Source organism: Odocoileus virginianus, chromosome 26, assembly GCF_023699985.2.
Source record: "Odocoileus virginianus isolate 20LAN1187 ecotype Illinois chromosome 26, Ovbor_1.2, whole genome shotgun sequence".
NCBI lineage: Eukaryota > Metazoa > Chordata > Mammalia > Artiodactyla > Cervidae > Odocoileus > Odocoileus virginianus.
This window is the reverse complement of record NC_069699.1, coordinates 40,571,916-40,596,294: the sequence shown is the minus strand read 5'-3', so window position 1 is coordinate 40,596,294 and position 24,379 is coordinate 40,571,916. Positions and strand designations below refer to the sequence as shown.

Genomic DNA, 24,379 nt, shown 5'->3' with positions numbered 1-24,379 from the left:
TCACTCAATGCTAAAAATGTGCTATCAATTCATGAAAAGACATGGGAAATCTTAAATTCATATTACTAAGTGAAATAAGCCAAAATGAGGACACACAGTGTATGATTCCAACAGTGTGACATTCTAGAAAAGGCAAAACCATGGAGAAAACAAAAAGACCATTGAATACGGCGAGGGTGGAGGAAGGTGTGAACAGGTAGAGCAGAGGGTTTTTCAGTAGTGAAATATTCTGTTTGACATTGCTAAGATGGATATATGTCATTGTACACTCAGCCAAATCCACTGAAAGTAGAACACCAAGAGCGATGAGCCCTTAGGTAAACTATAGAATTTAGATGTTCATGAAGTGCCCCTGCAAGTTCATCCTTGGTGATGAATGTAGCATTCTGGTGAGCCGTGCTAATAATGGTGGGGGCTAGGCATGTGTGGGAGCAGGGAGCAAGGGGAAAATCTCTGTACCTTCCTCTCAGTTTTACTATAAACCCAAAACTGCTCTAAAAAATAAAGTTAAAAAACATATTTAACATCCCTCACCATTAGGAAAATGAAAATCAAAACCACAATGAGATCACTTCACATGGACTAGAACAGCAATGATCAAGAAGATGGACAGTGGTAAGCATCGGTGAGGATGTGGAGTAATTGGAGCCTTCACACACTGCTGGTGGGACTGCAGAATGGAAGGGCCACAAGGCAAACACCTGGCAGTTCCTCAAAATGTTAATCATTGAGTCACCAGACAACCTGCAATTCCACTGCTCGGTACATGCCTAAGAGAAGTGAAAATCCATTTCCACACAAATTTGTACACTCTTCCAGGGGAAGGTGAGAGCCAGGGCAGGTAAAAACAAGAGAGCATATGGACAGAGAAGGTGTTCTGGGACATATGGTTAAATGTGGGGCGGGGCGGGGGGGGAAGGCTGGAGAAGAATACATACAAAATAAGTGATTATGTTAGCCTTTTAAAAAAATATACACAGGTACACAAACTTGTTATGTAAGGTTGTAAGACAAATACACACCCAGCTGATCATAAATGTTCTTTCTGGATGTAAGCCTGGGATGAGGGAGGTGGAACTTCGTTATTTACTCTACAATTTCTGATTTGCTTGCTTTTCTGTGTATTAAGAAATAATCAGGGCAACGCATGCAAAAGAGAATTTTTTTTTCTAGCCAAAACAGAAGAAAAAGGAAGAGGCCACTGGAGTTGGGTAGTGAGGGAAGCTGTGAAAGTGGACAAGAGCAAAAGAGCATCCCAAGTAGTGGGAATAGCAGGAGCAGAGATTTGAAAGTGGAAAAGCTTCTGGGGTGTTTGGAGGATGTCAGGTTCATTCTGTTACAGGAACCCGTGGGGACCTGGGGTGAAGGTGAATCAGAACAGTGAATTGAAGCAGCCAAGTTCCAAAGGTGTCATATGCCCCTCAGGGAATGATGGCCATGACGATGTAGGGTACTGCTGGGAGAGAACGGGGGGGCTGTAGTTGGGCAAGAGGTCTCGGCAACAGTTCAGCTTGGCCTCTGTCTCACATAAACCAATCGCCAACTCCATTATCCAGATTTGTCTAATAAGACAGTCTCCAAAAAGAATAACATCCACACCACTGAAGTCCCCAAATCTGAATGAAGAACTTCCTGTGTCTGAACACACTTTTTCGATAGGAGCACAAAGAAGTGATGGAGTGACCTGGGTCAATCCTAAGTACCAGATGATGACCCCAGTAAGCCCGGCCACATGCAGGCGGTGAACAGGGAAAACACTTTGCAAATATCTTTTCGATTAATCCTCAGAGCAAAACTCTGAGGTACAGACAAGTACTACCTCCCTTTACTGATGGGCAGACAGGTCTGGGGGCTTCCTTGGCGGCTCAGATGGTACAGGGTCTGCCGACAGTGTGAGAGACCTGGCTTCAATCCCTGGGTCGGGAAGATTCCCTGGAGAAGGAAATGGCAACCCACTCCAGTACTCTTGCCTGGAATATTCCGTGGATGGAGGAGCCTGGAAGGCTAAATTCCATGGATGGAGGAGCCTGGAAGGCTACAGTCCATGAGATGCAAAGAGTCAGACACGACTGAGCAGCTTCACTGGTTCACTGCAGCAGGCTTGGAGAGATTAAGCACCTTGTCCAAGGTCACTCCCTCGGTTAACACCGCAGCAGAGACTGGAACACAAGACCCCAGCTGCCATCTCTACAACCTCCAGACATTTCAATCTGCTTCAAAGCCAGGTCAGTGCTCTGCTCCAGTCTTCAGGAAAATATTATGGAGCTCAGAACTGGAGTTGAATTCAGAGGTTGGGGTTCTACCAGCAAATTCAGACCCATAAAGTTACTATATGCTGGCTGAAAGTGGAGGTGGGGTGTTGGGATAAGGAGCCAAGTTGGACCGGTTAACTAACTAGCTTGCTCTTTAGCTGGCTGAGCCAGGCGAGACACCAAGCTGCCTCCTCTGTCCTCCAACTCTGGCCAGGGGACCCAGCCTCTCTTTCTGAGCGTTTCTGTTTTGACTTGGGCCCCATGTCCAGTTCTGCCCTGAAAACCTGTGCTTCACCTTGGAAAAGCCAGGAGACACCTGGGACATGCAAGTGATCACCTCCTGTAGCCTTGTTCCTCCATGGCCACCAGAGACCCTGTCCCCACAGGGGACCAAATGTCCCCACAAGCCCTCACTGAGCCAGGGGCTGAGCACTCGCTCCGCCTCCCAGAGCTGACGTTCCACAGGGATGTGCACCCAAGAGAGGCCTAAGATACTTAAGACACCTGTCTCTCCTCACGTCACTGAACAGATATTCAGGGAAGATTCTCTTCACCTCCGTCTCTCTCTCTCAGGACAACTGATGAGAGGCCCAGGAAGACACACAGTTGCCAAGTTATTCATCACTCCACACCTCAGTTTTCTGGTCTGGAAAATGAGGGTATGTGACACACACAGATATATGAAGATGTTGGTGCAGGGCTCAGCGGCACAAGGCACAGCCGTTCAGATTAACTGGCATTTACTGAAGGCTGCTACGTTAGTTCCTTTCCCACGGTACAGTCCAACACACACACACACACAGCTATAACCAATGAGAATCCCGCATCAAGCCCCCGAGGCTCCTGCTCATTGCCCAGGCAGCAGATTCAGGAACATCACTGCCCTAGGTCCCACCCTCTGGAAAGGAAAGAGACCAGCCTCCTGGTCAACCAGAAGCGCACACAGTGCTGAGCATTTCCAGTCAAATACTGCTTCCTCAGAGAGAGGTTCCCTAACTTAAACCAAACCTGCCTCCGTCCCAGCTACTCTGAATCCCCTTACCCAGTTTCATCTCCTTCATCACACTGACCACACCCCTTGGCATCTTATTATGGGTCTAGTTGTCTATTACCCATCTTCATCCCTGCAATGTGAACTCTGAAGGCAGGAGCGCTGTTGGTTTCCTTGATGGCTGTGTGACCAGTGCCAGGGCACTCCCTCCGTAAGTGATTCTTGAATAAGTGAAGAAAATTAGCTGAGCTAAGTGGCTAAGGTACATGGGGAAAAAAAGCAAGGTTTTCCTCCAAAACTCTCCACAGTGGACCCCGCTCCACTCATCACACTGGTGACCTCCCACAGAAACTGGAACTGACTCAATAAATTAGCATCATATACATAAACATTTTGTTTTCATTCAAGTTTCAACCTGTTTGTGCGAGGTGCCACGAATCAGGCCATTAAGGTAATGGGTCCAAGGATTAATCTTCTAAAAATATAGCTAGGACTATAATTAATAAACTAATTAAGGAATTAACTGGACAAATCTCAAAAAAGAACAAAAAGAATGAAAGAAACAGAGCCCCATTCCTCATGGCCACCCACCCCTGCTGCCCAGTGACTGGATGATACAGAGGTTGGCCTTGAACGGTTCTAAACAATTGCAGTTTTCTTTGGTGCCTCCTTGCCTCAGGCTCCCTCCAACGACTTTTGACTCAGGAGAACACTGAGTTCTGGTCAGGGGCTCAGGAACTTTGGTGATGGCAGAGAAAGAGAGGCAGCTCACTGGGATGGATGGGTGGTGGACGAAAGGATCAGGATGCAACATGGACCAGAAAAACTGGTCCACCTCTCCTCCTCATCAGAGGGGGTACGGGGACGACATCCCATTCTCTGCATCCCACATCTTTCTCTGACAGGAACAGGCTCTCTCAGGAGGCAACGAGTTCCCTTCACTGGAGGATCCAAGCTTGGGTTAAGCAGTAACTAGGAGGAGGTGCTGTGGAGGTGGTTTAAACTGCAGGCTGAACTGTGAGACCTCAAAGGTCACGCTGTAGACTGGCATTCCTATGGGCCAGTTCCTTTGCATTTCACTACACCTAAACCTCTCCAGCCTCCACGAGCCTCCCCCAGTGGATACCCAATGCGTGCTGCCCCTCACGGACATTTAGTGAGCACTTGCTGTGTGCCAGGGGCCAGAGTGGAGCAGGAACAAGGGCAACAGGATTCTATGTTCTTCTGGGTGGACGAAGACAGCAAACCCATGAGCAGATCCATGAGGAAAACCATTTGAGGCAAGCGCCAAGAGTAAAATACAATGGGGGAATACGGAACTTCTCTGGTGGTGCAGAGGATAGAGATCTGCCTGCCAGCGCAGGGGATCCCTAGTCTGGGAAGATCCCACACGCCGCAGAGCAACGACCCCATGCGCCCCAACTTCTGAACCCGCACATCTAGAGCCCGTGCTCCGCAACAAGAGAAGCCACCGCAATGAGAGGCCTGTACACGGCACTCAGAGACTAGCCCTCTCTCTCTGCAGCTAGACAAAGCCCTCACACAGCAACAAAGACCGAGTGCAAGCAAAAGTAAATTTAAAAAATGCGGGAACATGACAGAGACTGACAGAGAGGGGCTGCTCTGGACAAAGTTGTCAGGGGAAACTTTTCTACAGAGGAAACATCTGAGCTACATGGCATGAAAGTGCCAGACATGAGAAAAGGTGATGAAAGAGCGTGCTCAGCAGAAGGAAAAGCACGTGCAAAAGAGAAGTCTGAGAAGTCTCCTGACAAGTTGAGTTCAAATATTCATCAGCTGCACTCTATCCTAAAGGCCCCACCACAGACCCTAAACACACGTCTCCCTCCACCCCGCCTGCCTTCTTTCCCCACTGACTTCTTTATCAGATTTTCTCAAGTCAAGGCGGAGCTGATTTGACTCTGAGCTTCCCACTGGCAGGTGTGCTCTGAGCAAGGGCACAAAGGAACACGTGTGCACCTCTACCTACAGGGACAGAGGAAATGCTGACATTCTGACTCCATAAAAAAGTGGGCTTGTCTTGTATAGGGAACCATAACTCCCATCTTCCCACCTGGCGTTCAGGGCCCACATTTGGGGGATGCGGGCCTTTCGTAGAATACGATGTAAAGAAAACCCTCTGAAAAAATACACACCTGTGCTCCAAGCATCTCAGGTGTATTTCAGAAGGTTCTTAGAGCCCCAGGTTCAGGACGTCTGTCTGTGGTTACCACCGCTACAAAAAACTAAACTGGTTCAGCCCAGGAGCACCCCACTGATGGAAGGGACAACCTGTTAGAGGTGAGTAAATGAAAGAGAGGGGACAAGATCAGGCCCTCAGACCCATAAACAGACTCCCACACTACCTCATCTAGCTCCGATAGAAGATGTCAGCTTGCCAGGGGGACCAAGGCCTGAAGGGGTCCTAATGAAACCTTATCCGCTCCACTCCAGTGAGGGAAACATCCCACAACACCCCAGAGCCTCCAGAGAAGGTCCAAGACCCTGTTTTCCAGGACTGTCCTTGACAAAGGTCATCTCTAATCTCACATTCTGAGATAACATTTCGCACAAGGCTGGTTAAGTATAGGAAGTGTTAATGCAAAGCCCAAGTGTTCCAAGGCGGAAGGGGACACCACAGCTACTGTGTAAATAATTCAGGTCCTTATCAGGAAATGGGGAAGTGCGGGGAGCTTGCTCACCTAGCTCACAGGGGAGTTAGGGATGGTGCTGCTCTGTAAATGTCAGTCAAAATAGTAACAAGAAGGACAGCCAGCCAAGGGAGAACTTACCTTGTACCAGGCACTACAATAAAAACTTAAATCTTACACAACCTTTAAAGGTTTCTACTATTATCATCTCCACTCTACAGATGAGGAAACTGAGGCATGGGCAGGTGAAGTAACTTGCGCAAGACTACACAGCTGACACCCAGACATAGCAAAACTCTTCCACACCCCAGGGCAGAAGGTGGTAACACCTGGGCCGTGCATGAATTGCTTAAAAATAAGTTTCTGCTAGTTCACCCAAGACAACCACCGTTTAGCAGTTCTCACATCCTTGCCCAGTCCTGGAGGCAAGCCTGGTTTAGGCATTAAATGGAGAACCCTCGAGGAACAAGCCACTCAGTTTGCAGCAGTGTATAAGCCCTTGATGAGGCCGCTGATACTGCAAGCGCGGTTCTTCCTCGTGGCAAAGCCCAAGGGAACTCGACTCAGTAGAAACTTCCACACTCAGAAAACGCTTGCCCCTATGTGGCTGCGAGGGACCGAGGTCCGCCTTAACCCCGTGGTGTCCGCCTCCCCCTCCTCTATCCTTGGATCCTCCGCTTAGTTCAAGCTGCAACAAGCACGGGACCCCGAGTGGGCCCGAGACCGCAGCCACCGCCCCGCGCGCCCAAAGCCGGGTTCCCCGCCTCGGAGTGACTGGTGGGTCCTGCGAGCCCCGACAAACAGCGCCCGACGGGAAGACCCGCGGAGGGGAAGGGGCTGCACCCCAAGACAGGTGGCACCTCCCTCCCCGGAAGTGGGTCCGGGAACTTTTAGCCCAAGAGCTACCAGAGGGTCGAAGGCAGGGTCTAGGCAGAGCGGCGGCCGGTCGGGGCTGGTCGTGGCACTGCCTACCTGTGCCGCGTCCGGGGTTCCCCTGAGCGTTCAGGGTGCCCGGGGCCAGGAGCGCGCCCTGTGCCGCGGGCACCGGGATAAGCGAGGGCGGCTTGGAGGTGGGGTCTAGCTCCGGCTCGGTGGGTGAAGCGGAGAGGAACCAGTCCGGGAAAGCCTCCCGCCCCAGGGTGTCTAGCAGGGTCTCCGGCCCGGGAAGGTCTAGCGGAGTAGCGGGGCTCCAGGCCAGACACCCACACTCACCTCGGCTCCCAGGACGGGCTCGACCCGCGGGGCTGGCGCGCGCCGCGGCTACGACTCTGGCAGCGGCTGCTACGGGGGCGGCTCCCCGGGGCGGGGCGAGGCCGGGGGCGGAGAGGCCGGGCCGGCCACGTGGGCGGGAGGCGGGCCGGGGACCCCAGCGGGCGCCAGGCCGGGTGGCGGGGAACTCGAACTCAGTCACGCTTGGCCGCTGCTCAGTACTTCCCACTCTGCACCCTGTCGGGGTCCCAGGGAAGGCTGGGGACGGAGAAGGGGAGGCCTGGCCCCCGGGGCATGCCCAGCACCCATATGGGAGATAACTTACTGGGTTCGGAAAAGGATGCGCAGCCCCCCGAATCGGTGGCTCCGGGGATCTGTATCCCAACCGAAGGGGGCTGTGGCGACTCCCGAGCCCTGGGCAGCAGGAGCGGCCAGGGCGGGCGAGGGCCCGGGTCAGCGCTTGGAGCCCCAGCCTCGCCTACCAGGCTGACCTTGGGCGTGTCTGGTCCTGCCCAAGCCTCACTTTCCCCGACTGTGGGAGTGAGAATAAGGCGAATCCCCGCGCGCCCAGCAGGTTCTCAGAAAATACGTTTGTGGGCGGATGCTGAGCTTGAGAGAACAGCGGCCAGCAGTGTGGCCTGGGTCTTTCCTGCCGAAATAGACGTGAGAATCTAAATACTAAAAGCATTTTCTGTACTCATTCATCCATTCAACAGATTAAATTCTTCCAGTCCTCAGGACCCCATAAAGTCAGGAGTAAAAAAAAAAAATCCCTACACACTAGTTATGAGCTCTTATGAAAGTACAAACCATGATAAAAAAGAAAAAGTTCATCAGCTGCTTTCATGTGCCTGGCGAGGACATCAGGTGCTTGATCTACAGCCTTGTGAGGTCTAGGGCTTGTATGGGCCGTCTCAGGAACCGAAGCTTAGAAAAGTGAAGCCAGCCCCCAGGTCAGAGGAGAAAGCACCAGTTTCAGGGCTGTTTCTCCGCAGCCATACCGCCAGTAAACTGAGGATCAGGTTCTGAGTGGACATCCTCACTCTCTCCATGGGCGAGCTCTAACCCCCACCCCCTCATTCCACCTCCCAAGGGGGAGGGGGATGTCGAGGGCTTCCCAGGAGGGACCTGCCCTGGCAGCAGCCGCTGGGATGTAAATCTCCCAGCCCAGGCACCACCACCCCCACACACCGTCACCAGCACCAGGCATTCAGACCTTCATCTGGCACAGCTGAGACTCCCTTTATTGCAAACTCCTGTCTCTCCTTTGCAGGCACTCAGCCTCCTAGGGCTGGGTGACCTCTTCCTAGCCCACAGCCCACCTTCTGGGCCAGAAACTGACCAATCTTGAGCAAAGGAACTTTCATCCCAACAGGGGCAACTTCATTCCACTACACCTTGACCCCAAACCCAGTGCTTCATGACCGACCCCTTTCCTGTGTAAGGATCACACACCCTCTCCAGAACTCCATCTCCAAGGCCAAAACCTATATCCAGATCCCTAGTCCTCGACCTTTTCTTCCAAACCTCTTTGGTTACTCTCCCTCCTCCACACAGTAGGAGATCACTTACTACAGCCAGCCATATTTAGTAGGTAATAATAAAGGGCCTCCACGCCCTCAACAAGCCAGAGCTCGGCAGGCACTTCCGCCCCAGAGGTCGACACCTGGTGCTCTACTCAGGTGGCGTTGTCCGAGATAAAATTTCTATTTCCATTAGATTCCATGTAATGATTGGAGCATCTGCTACATGCCACAGACCATGCCAGACTCTGAACCTCAGCAGTGACTGTGTCACAAGACAGACAGACATAGTCCCTGACCCCATGGAGCCCACGGCTGACGTGGGAACAGTCAGAGCCATCACTGGGCAGGTGAGGGGGCAGGACGTGCTGAGAGACACACAAGGGAAGTGCCGGCCTAGACTCGAGCGTGGGAAGGCTTCCTGTGGGATGTGGGGAGAGGAGAGACATGGAAGCCGAGGCGGGAGAGCAGAGGGCACACTTCTGGAAGCCAATGGAAAGGGGCCTTGGTGGCCAGGGTGACACACGAGACCCTGACCGTGGAAAGGCCCAGGCAGAGGTGATGGGACTCCGTGGCTGCTGAGTGAGGAATGGATGCAATGGGTCAGTCTCCCGGACACAGCAAAGGCAATGGGCGTGTTGACTATTACTGGGGATGCACTCCTCAGTTTCCTTTGTTTTTCAATTCCGGGTGTCCAGAGATCAGAACAGATCCGCAGGAAATGTGTAGGCCAGAAACAAATCTATGTAAACCCACAACGGTTTATATGCAGTGCCCCATCACCTCCCACCTACTCATGGTTTGGGCCTGCTAGGGGGAGGGTAAGGAGGACTTGGCTCCTGGGCTTAGATTAGGAAACTGTTGGGGAAGAGGTGATACACCCAAAGGGAGTCCTGTGGTGGGGTGTGTGGAGGGAATAAGCAGGAAATGTGCGTCACTATCCATGGAGTTTGAAAACTGGTAGAGAAGCCGGAAGATACTGATGATCAGCCACCTTTTCTCCTTGAAACAGTTCATGAGGGCTCATTCTTGAATTCAGCTCCATCTCTCCTAACTTTGCAAGACAAGGTAGAATAGGACCAAGGCTGTCACCTAAGTCATCAGGTGGGAAAGCTGGGGTGTGTACTGCAGGTCTCCACACGAAAGAGTGAGTGAAGAGCTGTAACTGGTGACAGGTAGGGAAGCAGGGGTGAGGGGCTGGGATAAGGCACCAGGGAGCACAGTTGGAGAAAGCCATCTCTTGAGAAGGCACAACAAGGGCAAGGCCGAGATGGAGACCACCAGCCCGGCCATCGAGTGCCCACCAGTTACCTTTAACACTCATCCTGTGAGATCACACATTTAAAACCCACTGATAATATAATACCACTCATATGACCAATGCTGAGAGAAATATTAAGAATAAGATAAAACCCACCCACAATCACCACCACCCAGTCATCAGTTCAGTTGCTCAGTTGTGTCCAACTCTTTGCGATCCCATGGGTTCCCTGTCCATCGCCAACTCCCGGAGCTTGCTCAAACTCATGTCCATCAAGTCGACGATGCCATCCAACCTTCTCATCCTCTGTCATCCCCTTCTCCTCCTGCCTTCAATCTTTCCCAGCATCAGGGTCTTTTACAATGACTCAGTTCTTCACATCAGGTGGCCAAAGTACTAGAGCTTCAGCATCAGTCCTTCCAATGAACACCCAGGACTGATTTCCTTTAGGATGGACTGGTTGGATCTCCTTGCAGTCCAAGGGACTCTCAAGAGTCTTCTCCAACACCACAGTTCAAAAACATCAATTCAGCACTCAGCTTTCATTATAGTCCAACTCTCACATCCGTACATGACTACTGGAAAAACCATAGCTTTGACTAGACAGACCTTTGTTGGCACAGTAATGTCTCTGCTTTTTAATATGCTGTCTAGGTTGGTAATAGCTTTTCTTCCAAGGAGTAAGTGTCTTTTAATTTCATGGATGCAGTCACCATCTGCAGTAATTTTGGAGCCAAAAATATAGTCACTGTTTCCATTGTTTCCCCATCTATTTGCCGTGAAGTGATGGGACCAGATGCCATAGTCTTAAGTTTTTTGAGTTTTAAGCCAACTTTTTCACTCTCCTCTTTCACTTTCATCAAGAGACTCTTTAGTTCCTCTTCACTTTCTGCCATAATCGTATGTTATCATACGTATCTGAGGTTACTGATACCCAGCAACATCTACTGTTATTTTGTGTGCTTTTTTGTTTTCCATTTAACATATTGTGAGCCTTTTCCTTGTGATAAAATATTCTACATGACTGTTAAGAGCCGCCCGTTGGTCTGTGGTATGAATGTGCCTCTTATCAGCAGTCCTGACTGGTATCTGATTTGATCCTCACTTCTCAGCATCGGGGATAATGCTTAGTGATGAAAATCTTTGTATAACTAACTTTGATACACAGTTCTGGTTATTTCCTACAGAGAAAATGCTAGAAGTGGATCACTGAAAGGAATATTCAAGTCTTCTACCTTTAGCAATGTTCAGATGCCCACCCCCCACACACTTTCTTTGAAAAGTGTGGAGAATTCAGTTGATGAAGCAACACTAACCTTCTCCCCCAGGAGATGGTGACACCTGTGAAGGAGTAACGTGTTCATCTCCATGTTCAAACCTAAGCAATGTTCTGCAAGCAGCTAATACAGTAAAAGACTTCTTTCTCTAAAAGCAAGTCCCATCTGCTGTCATAATCTGGGCTTGAGGAAGACCTGAGAAGCAAGACCGGGAGGTGGAGTGGAAAGATAGACAGGTGCTTCAGAGCAGGAAATGCCTGGGTTCAAATCCAATGTCGCCCTGCCCTGAAGGTGGGATGTTACACCTAAGCCATAAACCCTGCTGGGAGTATGGGACGCGCCCAGGTGGTAGCAGGTGTCCAACTCACAGGGGTGACTCTAATACACAACAGGTCATCACCAACCCTAAGTCTACAGTCTGGAGACAGGACCCACAGGGAGTACAAACTTGAGACAACGCAAGCCACTCGGCGGGGGATGTAGGACACCCCAGTGGCCCTCAGCTCTGGAGACCATGGTAAGCGAATGGGGTTTTCACCCCAATTTGCAAAGCAGCAATAGATGCAGTTTACTGTTCTGGGAAGCCTTTTGAAACTCACTAGCAACTGTTATTGCTTACCCTGATGACAACTGAGACAAATGATGGCTGTGCGCACTTGCCACGTGCCAGGCACTGGACTACCCGGACTATCCCCTCCACCTGCTTTATCCTGACAGCCACACCATAGGCAGGTGCATTTTTATCGCCATCAGACAGAGGAGGAAACTGAGGACCAGGGAGATGAGGTAACTTGCCCTGCTGACCAATCAGTGGTAGGGCTGGGGTCTTAAGCTGGTTAAAGAAGCAAAGTCCAGCCCACATGGAAGGCATAAGCAAGGGGCACAGCCTGCCCTCAAGGAGCAGCCGGACTAGTGAGTGAGAGGGTCTGGCACATAAACATGGGAGCTGCTCCTGAAGGCGTGTCAGGACCTGAATGAGGGTGGACAGTGGTCAAGGAAGGCCTGACTGGTTGGAGACTTCGAGAGGGAGAAGGAAAAATCTGGCACAGAGGTCCAAGACAGGACCACACCAGTGAGGATCCTCAAATTCTGCTGTGGTGACAGAGAAGAAAGAGAAACACAGAGAAAAAAGAGGTTGGCTAGTAGCCAGGTAATACCTTTGGGGTTCACTATCAGCAGTTTACAAGTAGCCATTTCCTGTAGTTGGTCCCAGCCAACTGCCTGCAGAACTGAGTCCTCCAGGAGACAGGGACTCCACTGTGGTCACTGAGGCCCTCTGCTACCCAGACCAGGGCTAACGGAGATATCTAGGGGATCACACTTTATCACTGTACATCCCTTAACCTGCCCCAGGTGACCACATCCCCAAAGGCAAGGGGGCTCACTGTGTACTGGGTTCTATGACCGTAACTCTGCTTGGGCTCACAGTTAAGCCTCACCTCAGCCCCATTTGGTACTGAGCTATTACTTATTTCCCAGATGTAGAAACTGAGTCCTGACTGGCTCAAGTGACCTGCTTAAGAGTCCCCCCAAAAGTGGCAGACTGAGATCTAAGTTCCAGGTACCTGAAACCAAAGCCCCACTTTAATCACAGATTAAAGAATCTCGTCAAGAATGCACAGTTATATAACCGTGTGCAGGATCTTCAAGTACAGCAAACTTCAAGTACACAAACCAAAGGCAGGTGCTGCTTATGTTTGCCTTCTGTCACCAGTCACGCTTCGGCCTTTGTCTGCGAGTTCTGCCTGGCCTGGCCTTGCCCAGCCTGGTGGGGAATGTCCATGCTTTGTCTGGGAGCTGCCACCTGGCCTGCTCCCTGGAATGTTTTGACCAGCAACATCAGGAAGAGCGGTCCTCAACCTGAGGACCATTACTCGGTCTCTGCATCCCCTCCAGCTTCTAAAACTTGGGAAATTCCCCCAACCACGAGTTGGTCGTCGTCGGTTAGAGAAACAATCACTGCCTTTGTTCACAGCCAGAGCAGAGTGTGGTAGTCCAGCACAGGGACCTTAAAGCAACAAATTCAGAAAAATGTCTGTACCTCTATCAGAGCTGAAAGATGATCAGGGGAAAATGAGCCCGGTAAATGGGACATAGGCAGATCTGAGAACCCAGTCAACTGTTACAGGCTATGTACAGTCAACTTTTAAGAATCCTGCCTTAGTTTAATTTTGTGAGGAGCACCTCCCCCTCCACAAGCCCCATGCCTTCCTTCCACAACAGTCACATGTAGACCCACCCTCTTCTCTTAGGGAAAGAGATGATTTAACGTAGCACCTAACAAAGGTTCTGCGCCCGAGCTCCTGGGCTGAGGCTCCTATCAGCAGGGAACTGTCTTCTACCCATGTCCATAGGGCCCACAAGTAGTCCAAAACCTGCTCTTCCACAGAATAAAAGCCGCTATTTACCACACGGCTAGCGCTTGCCAAGTGTGGCTGTGGGTGCTTTATAAACCCCAGCTCATTTAAGTCTCACAATAACCCAGTGTGGTGGGTATCAGTCCCATCTTGCAGATGAAACAACTGAGGCTCAGAGGAATTAGGGGGTTTGCCCATAGTCCCATACTGAGAATGAGGTGGAAGCGAGATGGCAGGGATCATGCATATCTTATTCATTACTGCATCTCCAATACATATTTTAGGCTCTCAAATAAATATTGTAAAAATATTTTATTACCTATACATGTGAAAGATGGTCTAAAAACCCTCTAGAAAGAGGCCAGGGAGCCAAGTCTAGTGATCTTGCATTATTTTTCCTTAATCTCAAAGATCCCATTTAAATTTTATCTCCTTGCAAAAGGCCTTACCCCTCGTTTCTGTCTGTCCTGCCCTTCATTCTATCTCCACTATTCTTGAACCACTTCTGATTTTGTTCCTCTCAACTGAGAGGACAGGGTAGGGGGTAGGGGTGGGAAACATCTTATTGAGTCCTTTATTAAGGATTCACTATGCCCAAGACGTGCATGCATGCTCAGTCATGTCTGATTCTTTGCGACCCCATGGACTGTAGCCTGCCAGGCTCCTCTGTTCACGGGATTCTCCAGGCAAGAATACTGCTGTGGGTTGCCATTTCCTCCTCCAGGTGATCTTCCTGACCCAGGGATCGAACCAGTCTCCTGCACTGGCAGGTGGATTTTTTAGCACTGTGCCACCAGGGACACCCATGCCTGAGATAGTGAAGGTATAATTTACGTCTCCTTCCTCATCCACCTGCTTATTGCCTGTAGCCTCTTATTCAACTAAACCTAAATTAAGTGTCTCCTAATTAAAGCCTGTAAGGGGAAGCTGGTCTTTATGCTACATGAAGTTTGCATTTCTAAAACAAAGTAAATAAAACCAGTGGTGAGGTCCCACAGATGTTGGCAATTGTATGAACCCAAAGCAGATATAAGAATGGACTCTTGCTTTTTAATACCATGGTAAAAATTAGGGCTTCTCATGCTGTCCAACGACTGAGCGACTTCACTTTCACTTTTCACTTTCATGCATTGGAGAAGGAAATGGTAACCCACTCCAGTGTTCTTGCCTGGAGAATCCCAGGGATGGCGCAGCCTGGTGGGCTGCCATCTATGGGGTCACAGAGTCGGACATGACTGAAGAGACTTAGTAGCATGCTGTCCAAAGAGGATTTTCTCACCACTAACAGGAAAGAGGTATTCACTTACTGCAGCATCCACCTAATGAGATCCTTCCAACGGAGTCCTTTTAGATCCGTCTGCTTAACCTCTGAACCAGTTGTACTCTCAATATGTGGACTGAGGAGGGAACCAACTCACCATAACCTGCTACTCAAGTTTTCTTCTTCTTGGAAATTATGTTGAGACAGTACAGCCCATTGGTTAGGAATGAGGATGATTCAATCAGATATACGAATCCCAGTGTTGCTGACTTCTTGTTTGTGCCCTCGGCAAAGCTATACCCTGTTTCTGGGTGTCAGAATCTCAAAAATGAGACCCCAAGTTGACATACATCAGGGATATAACTCAGAGCACATGGCACACAGAAGATAAGACACCATCTGTCAGAAGAATGAACAGGCACTGTTTTCTTTCTGAATGACAGGAAATTTGTGGCTCCCAAATTTCAGCATCCATCAACTTCTTTTCCAATTTCTTCAAAGAAAGTCCATTGTTCTGAGAATCAAATTTCTCCTTGAGTTAAGTGTCCCTGCCCCTGTCCAGACACCAAGGAGACAACAGGTATCTGACCGACGGAGGGTGGAGTAAAAGATCAAGGGCAGCAGGTTCCTTTTCCTGCAAGTATAAGACAGACCAGCCACCCTGACCTACTCCTCCTCCTGGGTAATCTCTCTCCCTCTCAGAACGAGGGCCCACAGAAAACTGTGCTAGGAACCCCAGCTACTCAGGAAACAGAAAACACGACCTAGAATAACGAGCCACCACAATCTTAAAACAAAACATTTTATTTGATGCAGAGATTCTAGGGTACAAAAACAACATTTTGCAAATGTCACCTGTGGACTACTATCACCTATTTACAGAGTTATGTACAAATCAAATAAGACAATAACATCTTCAATGTAAAAATATAGCATACTGCTACAGTCTGCTGATCAGTGCTCACTATTCCATCAAAGCTCACAAAGGAGAAACTTAAAGATGAAACAAAGACAATGGCAATAGCCACTGTTCCACAGGCCTTCCCCCAGACATAGTAATAGGGAGCTTCTGCAGTGAAAAACAAAACAAACAGTGAAAATAAAAGTCATCTACTCTCTAAATGAATACATTTGGTTTTTACAAAAGCTTTTGCTCTCTCCAGACTCACTACATCTTTTTCTTGAGACAGAAAATAACCACTTATTAAAAATAACATGCTTACACATTAGCATCACCCAACGGTAATTATTTTTTGGCTAATGACTGGAGCGGCCAACTTTGTCTTTGTCACATACAAACAGAAGATAGCTTCTCTGAATCTTCTCCACTGAAATTTTCTTTGATAAAAACATCAGATACACAGTCATAATGGTTTGCTTTTGTCAGACATCTGCTTGTACAAACCACAGTGCTTGGTCAACTTGGAGCCATGGCTCCAGCCCTTTAGAATATGGACATGTTCCTTGTGGAGTCTGTGGTCCTCACTGAATTCTGGAGAGGAGTTGAAGAGCAAGAAGGAAGGCAACTGCCCAAAATTCCCAAGAGGGCCTCACTTGCCCTCTTAGCATATTAGCCCTTAGCAACTGCTATCTTGTCTGTGGTTAAAGTCTGCACCATTTAATAATACTGTGAGTCATGAATTAAAGGTGACATATACAGATATATAAAAATAGAATCCAAAATTGGGAGGGAGGGATGGTTGCCACTCAGAAAGTAAGAGCTGGTCTTGAAGGGTATCTTGAAGAAGCTCGGGAATGACATCAGACACATCAAGAATAAGCACCAAGTGTTTGAATACACAAGGGAAAAAAATAACAAACCCACATATGATAAGAGGACTACTGCTGAGAAAAAAAACTGTAGTAAGCAACCTTCAAAATGAATACAGGTGATATACCACTTTTAAAAAAACGTCTTTATATTTCTAAATAGTAAAAGAAGCTGGGTACGTAAGAATTTCTGTTAATCCCCATCCTGAGCTTGGCTTTCACAAGGCACCAATATGAATAAGGCACCACATTCTATTTGGGCAACTAAACTGAGTGTGAAGCTGAGAAACAGAAGGGCAGTGAAAATTATTAAGCCCCTGGCAAGCAAGAGCTGTGAAGAATGAGTAGGGGTGGGATTATTTATCACTGGAATAAAAACACTAGAGGGATGACTTCACTGTGGTTTTCAAATACACGAAGATGACCAGCTGTTCTTTTTCCACTACATGCTGAACAAAAGAAGGCTGGTTTGAATTTCTATAAGGAAGATGTACAAAGAACTATCTGATCAGCAGGGTAGGTTACAGAAGCTCCTTCGCTGAAAATCCAGAATCACATCCACAGCCAAATGTCTGAAATAATTCATGCGCAACCCTTCCTGTTTGACACTAGAGGGGCACCTGCCAGATAATCCAAACTCTCTCTCACCCCCTAAGCTCTGCAGTCGGCATGAAAGCTATTGGCTTACAGTCTGATCTCCTTCTGTTTATTTTCACCCTGAATCTGGAAAGGAGGTGATATAGCAAGGATGATCCAACTCCATGAGGACTCCTGACTGGTATCTCTGTATTCTGTCACACATCTCCAAAACAGATCAATTCACAAGTTATTTAAAACCGAAGACAGGGCAAATGCCTGGCTCTAGTGGATTCTCAGGACTCCTTGGCATACTCTTCACAATGTCTGCTTTCCTCATTAGGGCTTGGCCTAAGCTCAGCATTTAAAAAAAGTGACTTTTTTAAAAGTGATTTAATTCATCTAAAAAAGTGATTAAGCCAAGAGTTAAAACTATAAATAAGGTCCTTTAAGGTGTGGAATTTAAATGAAACTGTTCCAAGTGTCACATTTTTTAAATGAGGACAAATCTGATTTTGAAATTAACAGTTGCCTTGAACAATCGAAAGATTTCTAATATACTCACAATCATAGCAAATTTCTTTAGGGAAGCAATGGGTAAAAAAAAAAAAAAAGCAATCTATCTTCTGGCTGCATTTAGCAAGAGTATTTTCTTGTGGTACCAGACATCTGTAATTACCATGGATGCCTTTCTTTTCAAATCTTCTAAAGCAAATGTGGTAAACTGATGGCTAGTGGGCCAAAGCAGGTCCACCCATGGGTTTCCAGAATTCAATTAAGAATTTTAGTGCCCATACTAAAGAAAAAGAATCAGACTTTTTTCATGTAAAACTCCAGATTCTCAGTTTCTCTTGAAAAATGGGACAATCAGGAAACACTCTATGGTCACAACTGGTTGGAGCGGCTGCTCCCCGTAGGTGCAGCACAAGGGTGTCTGCTGGCCAGTCTCCACCAGGCCCCACTGTCTCTCTGAGCTGAGAAGGGTTTGTCATCACACCTTATTTATCACTACACTTGCTACAGGGGGGCCTCCTGAAGGAACAACATTTGTTAAGTAAGAACAGACTCTTTCCCAACAATATCAACTAGAAAAGGCTCATAATCTTCTCACTGCCATTGTCCACCTCTCTCCAATAAAGACAGAGCCCCATGAGTGCTGAGGTGGTTGCGGACTGCAGGGCTCTCTCTCTTTAGGGAACACAGTATGTTATTTCTTCACCAGGAATTAAAAAAATAAAAAAAGCTTTTTTCTTCCTTTGTTTCTTTTAAAGGAAAAGACAACCCAACTCTGAACTTCTGATCTGGGGCTGTCTTCAATTATAATTGTGTCAACTAAAAACTCTTTGTCTCATGACTTTTATGGCCTCTCTCATGTTGGGCTCAAAATACTATTACCTGACTGGGTCACCCACTGAAATCCTGAGACCTGGGCCTGGATGAGCTCTGATTCTCTGGAGATCAACGTGCCTCACAGCCCCAGGCCTCAGTCCTCCAAAAGACTCCTGCCCCTGTGTGACTGGGCTGAGCCCATCCAGGCAGTCCGCACTGCTTGTAGCTCATCTCAGAGAAGAACACACCTCTGCCCGGGCCTTCATCCACCTGGTCGTGCTCTAAGAGAAGCCGACTGTGCCAAATGCTAACGTGTCATGTGTGTCAGACATGTAGGGCATCGGTGAGTCAAGATAAACCACCAGCTCCCTCATTTCAACCACCTGCCCTCCCCGGTTGGCTGAAGGAAGCCTGGACCTACCTCTGGCCTCCTGTACAGAGGATACTACTTAACTGAGCTACAGAGCCCTTTACTCTCGGGATGAAGGCCCTTCATTGAGTTCATTCCCACATTCGAATTCTTGGTTCCCCAGCATCTGAAAGCCTGTGACTTTTGAACCTTTATCTGAATTCTGTCCTATGATTTCCACCATCCAGGACCATTCGTGAGTCAAAAGCACCTCTGCAAAAACAACGTTTTGCATTAATCCATACGGTAACCATTCCCACTTCCAGCATGAAGTGGGGAGGGTTTTTTAAAAAAAGTGAAAGTAGTAAGACAACACTAGGAAGTTGGACTTCTCAACTCTTCAGAGCTGGGCATTCGCACTGTCATTTTCATTACTTGGTACAAAAGTTTGATTTTGCTGAACATCACAATCTTCAGTATTTCAAAATAAGTACCTAAACCCTAAATCCAAACTAAAGCATCACTTGATTTTTGGCCAAGCACAATTTTTCCTTTCCATTTTCCGAGTGAGTTTATCTAGCAAGCTCTCTGCCCATGCTCACAGAGCTCAGCTGATGCTTCTTATCCAGTCTTTCACTCTGTTTCTGGGGTTTCTCAGAGATGCCTCCTTTTACATACAAAGCTGAACATCTATCCTAAGGCAGCTCCTAATGGCACCTCTGGGGCATGCACCATTTCTTGACTTCAGTAAGAAATCATTCTGAAAATGTTCCAAAGTGAATTTTCATACATTAATCAGACTGACCTATCTCCTTCACAGAATGGACGCTGACAATGGAATGGCAGGACACTCACAGGTGCGCAGAAACTCTACATTCATCTCGGATTCCACAGTGGCAGCATGGAACATCCCTCCTCCAACAAGATGCTTGGTCTTACAGGGAGACAGTTCTGCAGCCCACTTGTCTCTCCCTCACAGCAGCTGCAGGAAACTCGATGCCAGAGAACAGACGAGCATGTTCTTCTCCCAAGAAGCTGCCAGCTGCCTTTAGAGCAGGCAGTGTGGTATTTGCATCAAAGATACACACAAACCTCTTCTTTCCAGCAAGGGTGCAAGCCTTCCCTTCTCCACCTGCTGGGCATGAGCCTCGAAGGAAAAGTCCTCCCCTCCCCACTTCCCCACACCCCACCTTAGGATGCTTCTCAGTGCCACCCCCCTCAATATTGGTCCTATTTTGTGAAGGAGTGAAAATCAGGGTCCCTGGTATTGGTGCCAAAATCCAACAGAATTTATGAAAAAGGTAGAAAAAGATATTCACTCCCCCTTAAGGTCATGGAGATGGAAAAGCAACAACTATTTTCCCTTTGGAAACTAAAATTCTGTACAGAAGTCACTCATAAAAACAGAACATATACTTCTCCCTTTTAAAGCAAATTCTTTCCTCTTAAGCTCTCAATACCTATTTTTGGTAGAGTGAAGTACAAGAGACAAATCTTTAATTGGGTAAGTCAAACAAAAAGAAAATGAAACCTTATTCACAGGCTGGGGTTGTGAGGGAAGTACTTTAAGATTCAAGAATTTAATGATTTCAGGTCCCATGTCTTCTCTAGACAATACTTGAAGAGCACATTCATCTTTGTAACAATCCCTTCCTTTTCACCTTCTTAAAAAGAGGTTTGTCATTAGGTAAAACAAGTTCAGCAGATTAACTGGCTACCACCTCCACATACTGCTGTTTTGTCAGTGGATTCTCATCCCTAATTTTCTGTTCAGAGCTTTAGACTAGAGGTCAACCAAAGCACAAATTACAACTTCGGTGAATACAGCCCAGTTAGGTATCACTTTCTTAAAAATAAACATTTAGGCACCAATATCTGAGACCCAACAAAGTAAGTATAAGCCAGGGAAACTTGGTGGGCAGACCTGGCCCCTGCGTGATGCCTATTCAGGTCAAGATGTGGCCTCAGTGCCCTCTGCACATTGACCAACCCATCTCAGAAAGAATGGTCTAGATGGTGATCGGCCTGGCCCTGCAGCCCCCTCTTTGGACAGACATGTCCCCCAGTAATATATAAGACTCATTTTTATGAAAAATGACTGTATATTCAGTTACCTTCTTGACCTCTGACTCCAGAGCTTTTTTTTAAACACCCCTGGCATTGTAAATGGCACTGTAAATTCCATACCAACAATGGAAAGAGGCATTATCTTTAACTACATGGATTCCAGAGAGACTGACACTTGACTTCTGCGGGCTGCAGTGGCATCAAAAGTGCTTTTTCCACACAGCATTTCAAATCAAAACAGCCAATAGCTAACTGGCAAAGTTTGCACAGATAAATTAAGTCTGAATGATCAGTGTGGGTATTTTCCTGTTTCTTCCTTACCTCCCAAAATTGGCTCTAGTCCAAAGTCTGACCTAACATGGCAAGCTGCTGTCAGACATTATGGACATGCCTTTCACAGTTCCACATGGTTTCAGAGAACTGGTGACTCTGCCAATATATCTGGTAGAGAATAGAGAGGCAAGGAGAGCAAGTACTGGCCAGGATTTCGCTCTGAATATCCTTGTAAAAGACCTCAGCTCCAAGTGGGCCACATACCCAGAGAGATGAGCTGGGGAACCAGAGAGAGGCGGCAGCTAAAGTGGCAATGCTTAGACTCTTCCATTCTGTTACAAAGGGGCGACCGTGTGGAGTTCACCAGTGTAGCTGCAGCAACCAGGTTCTGCTTTGCATGCCCCTGAGGCAAGGAGCTTGGAAGGAAGGGCAGGAGGGTCTTCCTCACCTAATAAGAGAAGAGAGGGCAGAGTCACATGTTACTGCTGGGTGCTCAAGGCAGAATGAGGCTGGATCTGGGTTTGAACCATGCACTTTGCACAAGTGAGGCAGGCATCCCCACCAGCTCAAGGCTGGGCATTCTCATCCTGCCACCAGATTCCAATCCCCTCAGCTGAAGGGCCAGGTTTGCATGCATGAACTCCAAAGAGTTATAGGCACAGTAAGAGCAGCTCCAGATGGCATCCTGTGGGGGGTTCCCTGGGGAAGCAGGCCCTTCTACCAGAGCCTGTGTTGAGCTAGAATGGAGAGAACACTATGGCCCCATGAACCCCTGGGTCAATATATGTGGCTTTAAAGACATTGGCAAGCTGGGGAGTGGTGAACTCTACAAATCTACAGGTCCACTGACAGTCATCCAACACACTTGGGGCCCAATGTGTTTAGTATCGCCTTTAGAAAGGCGATCAAATGCACATACTGTATGTTACATAACATGGTACTTGGGCAGCTCACCATAATTTCTTATCAGTATTTCTGTAGCTCACACACCTGAACAATCCCATTACCTACCTGGGAGGCTATCAATGTAGTTTTGATACTTCCCATCACGTTCGACTGACAAATAAAATTGCAGCAAAATTAGCAAAAAGCTTCTCCCGGATTCTGGAATCCTAGGGCAAGGCTGCGGCCCGTATTAGGAACCCAACCCACCGAGCCACCAGCTTCCCACTCCCCGCGCCTCACCCAGGCCTGAGGAGGACGACACGCTCTCCGTCAGCGAAGACGTCTCCGTCTGGTCCGCGGAGAGCCCTTCCATCAGGGGCAGGGACAGCTCGGACGAGGGCACGGATGAGTCGTAGATGCCCGAGTCCCGCGGCATGTCCGAGGGCCCAGCCGCTTTCCCCGCGTGCAGCAGGGGCCGCAGCACGGCACTGGCGCCCACGACAACGGGTCCAGCCTCCACGTCTCCGTCAGGCCCGAACTGTGGGCCCCCAGAGGGTGGGTCGGCTGGTGTCCCGGGGCCCGCCGACTCGGCCTTGAGGCCGAATTCATTCTCAGGCCCTGGCTTGCAGAGGACTTCGTTTAAAACCAAGCCTGAGTCAAACTTCTCCAAGACTGGCTCCCGGTAGCGGAGAGGAGGTGGATGGAAGGGAGAGAACTGTTTCTCAAACCAGTCAGGCTCCTCATCAATAAACTGGTGCATGTTGCAAATGGCGACATACAGAGAGCGGCCCGACTTGCTCCGGAAGTAGTTCCTTCGGCTAACCCGTCCCGGTTGCTGCCCCGGCTCTTGCGGACTGCGGTCCTGGGAGTGCAGGTGGGAGCAGAGCTGGGGAAGATGGTCCATGAGTTTATACTTAGTGCTCAGGTCCAGGACGCCGGGAACGTCTCCTTCGCAGGAATAATCGAAGTAGACAGTGATGAACTTGCTGAGCGCCGCGGATGAGCTCTGCTTGGCCTGGCGGAGCTTCTCGGCAATGGCAGACACCGCCACCAGGAAGAGTTCCCCTTTCCCCGAGCCTCGGCCGCCTCCTTTGTGCTTGTAGTTCTTCTTGTCCACGAAGTATTTCATGCCTTTGGAACACACCACGATGATAAACTGGGACTCGTGGATCTTCTGGATGACCCATTCTCTCTGCCCTTCCCTGCAGAGGCTGAAGTCTTCCCACAAGTCCAGAGCCACCTGGAAAGAGACCAGGTAACCTCACTCACCTGTACAGCTTGGCGAGTCGAGTGACAAGGTGGGAAATGTTACAAGAAGGGCTCATCATCTGCCCCAAATCTCTGCTTTGTGCAGGCTCCAGGCCACCCAGCTCCAAGGAACAGCTAACATTCCATGGGTGACCAACCACCAAGCACCAGGCCCTCTGCATCATGTCCTCTTTAGCATACTGTGGGATCATACCACTCCCACCCTACAAGTGAAGACAGAAGTACAGAGTATCTGACACCCTGCTTAAGTCACACATCACATGTGAGGCCTTCAGTATACTTAAGAGTGTGATGGTGAGCATGGAAAACAGAGGAAATGAGGGAGGATCTATCTGATGAGTGAGGCTGCCTGGATGGGGGCAGATCCTGAAGAGAGAACTGAAAGGTGGTAATAGAAGGGTGTGGGTGAGGGATCTCAAAGTGGGCTGGAAAATGGAGTTCAGGTCTGGATGCCAGAGTCACCCACTCATGCTGCCAGCTGACTCAGCAACAAATAGTATGAGTGACAAAGAGGGCCTTCCTGGCCACTCTCGAAGCCCTGAGGTCAGCCTGCTGTTTACTAGGTGACTGGTGCATGGAGAGAAGGGTGATGATCTGCAATAACACCGCCACTCTGGTTCACTCACTTGTAGAGACTGCCATCTCTCACCACGACTTCTCAGCAGTCGACAGGACCACATCCCTACCAGGCCTTTAACCCAAGGGGATGTCTGGGAGGGAGTTGGGAGTGGAGCACTGACAAAGTAAGACCACAGGACATGTGTGGCCCCTCAGAGGGCTTCACTTTCTCAGACCATCTTCACCTGATTCTGCTGCAAATTCTTTTGGCAATTTCATTTTGTAGTTCAGAAATTAATTTCTAATGCCTACACCCAAATGTGGCAGCCACAGTCTCTTATGGGGGAAAGGGTTCTGAAATGACTTTGACTTCCTTTTTTGCTCTAAGGTATTACCAAAGGGAAGAAACTCCCCAACATCTACCTACTTGCTGAAAATAATCCTGAATTGTCTTACACTTTCTTTAATTCTCGCTTACATTATACATTCTGAAAGCTAACTGACCAACCACTTAAAAAAAT

General features: G+C 48.5%; 3 protein-coding genes across 3 annotated transcripts in view; 1 reads left to right on the top strand and 2 right to left on the bottom strand.

Annotated features, from left to right (window-relative positions):
- ARHGEF3 (Rho guanine nucleotide exchange factor 3) overlaps nt 1–7,176 on the bottom strand; it is a 305,770-nt gene extending 298,594 nt beyond the window's left edge. The window contains exon 1 of the mRNA XM_070455882.1: nt 7,107–7,176. The gene's annotated coding sequence lies outside the window, so the exon portion shown is untranslated. The remainder of the gene's footprint in view (nt 1–7,106) is intronic.
- On the top strand, nt 2,514–3,204 carry SPATA12 (spermatogenesis associated 12). The gene is given in 3 exon segments (XM_070456135.1): nt 2,514–2,541; nt 2,544–2,648; nt 2,951–3,204. Coding segments are annotated over 3 exon segments (387 nt in total).
- Nucleotides 7,177–15,570: 8,394 nt separating the features above from the next.
- IL17RD (interleukin 17 receptor D) overlaps nt 15,571–24,379 on the bottom strand; it is a 68,171-nt gene continuing 59,362 nt past the window's right edge. Inside the window, exons 12-13 of the mRNA XM_020889699.2 lie at nt 22,332–23,271; nt 15,571–21,594 (exon numbers count right to left, since the gene is read on the bottom strand). Of these exons, the coding sequence (XP_020745358.2) occupies nt 21,482–21,594; nt 22,332–23,271 (1,053 nt within the window). The 3' untranslated portion in view covers nt 15,571–21,481. The remainder of the gene's footprint in view (nt 21,595–22,331; nt 23,272–24,379) is intronic.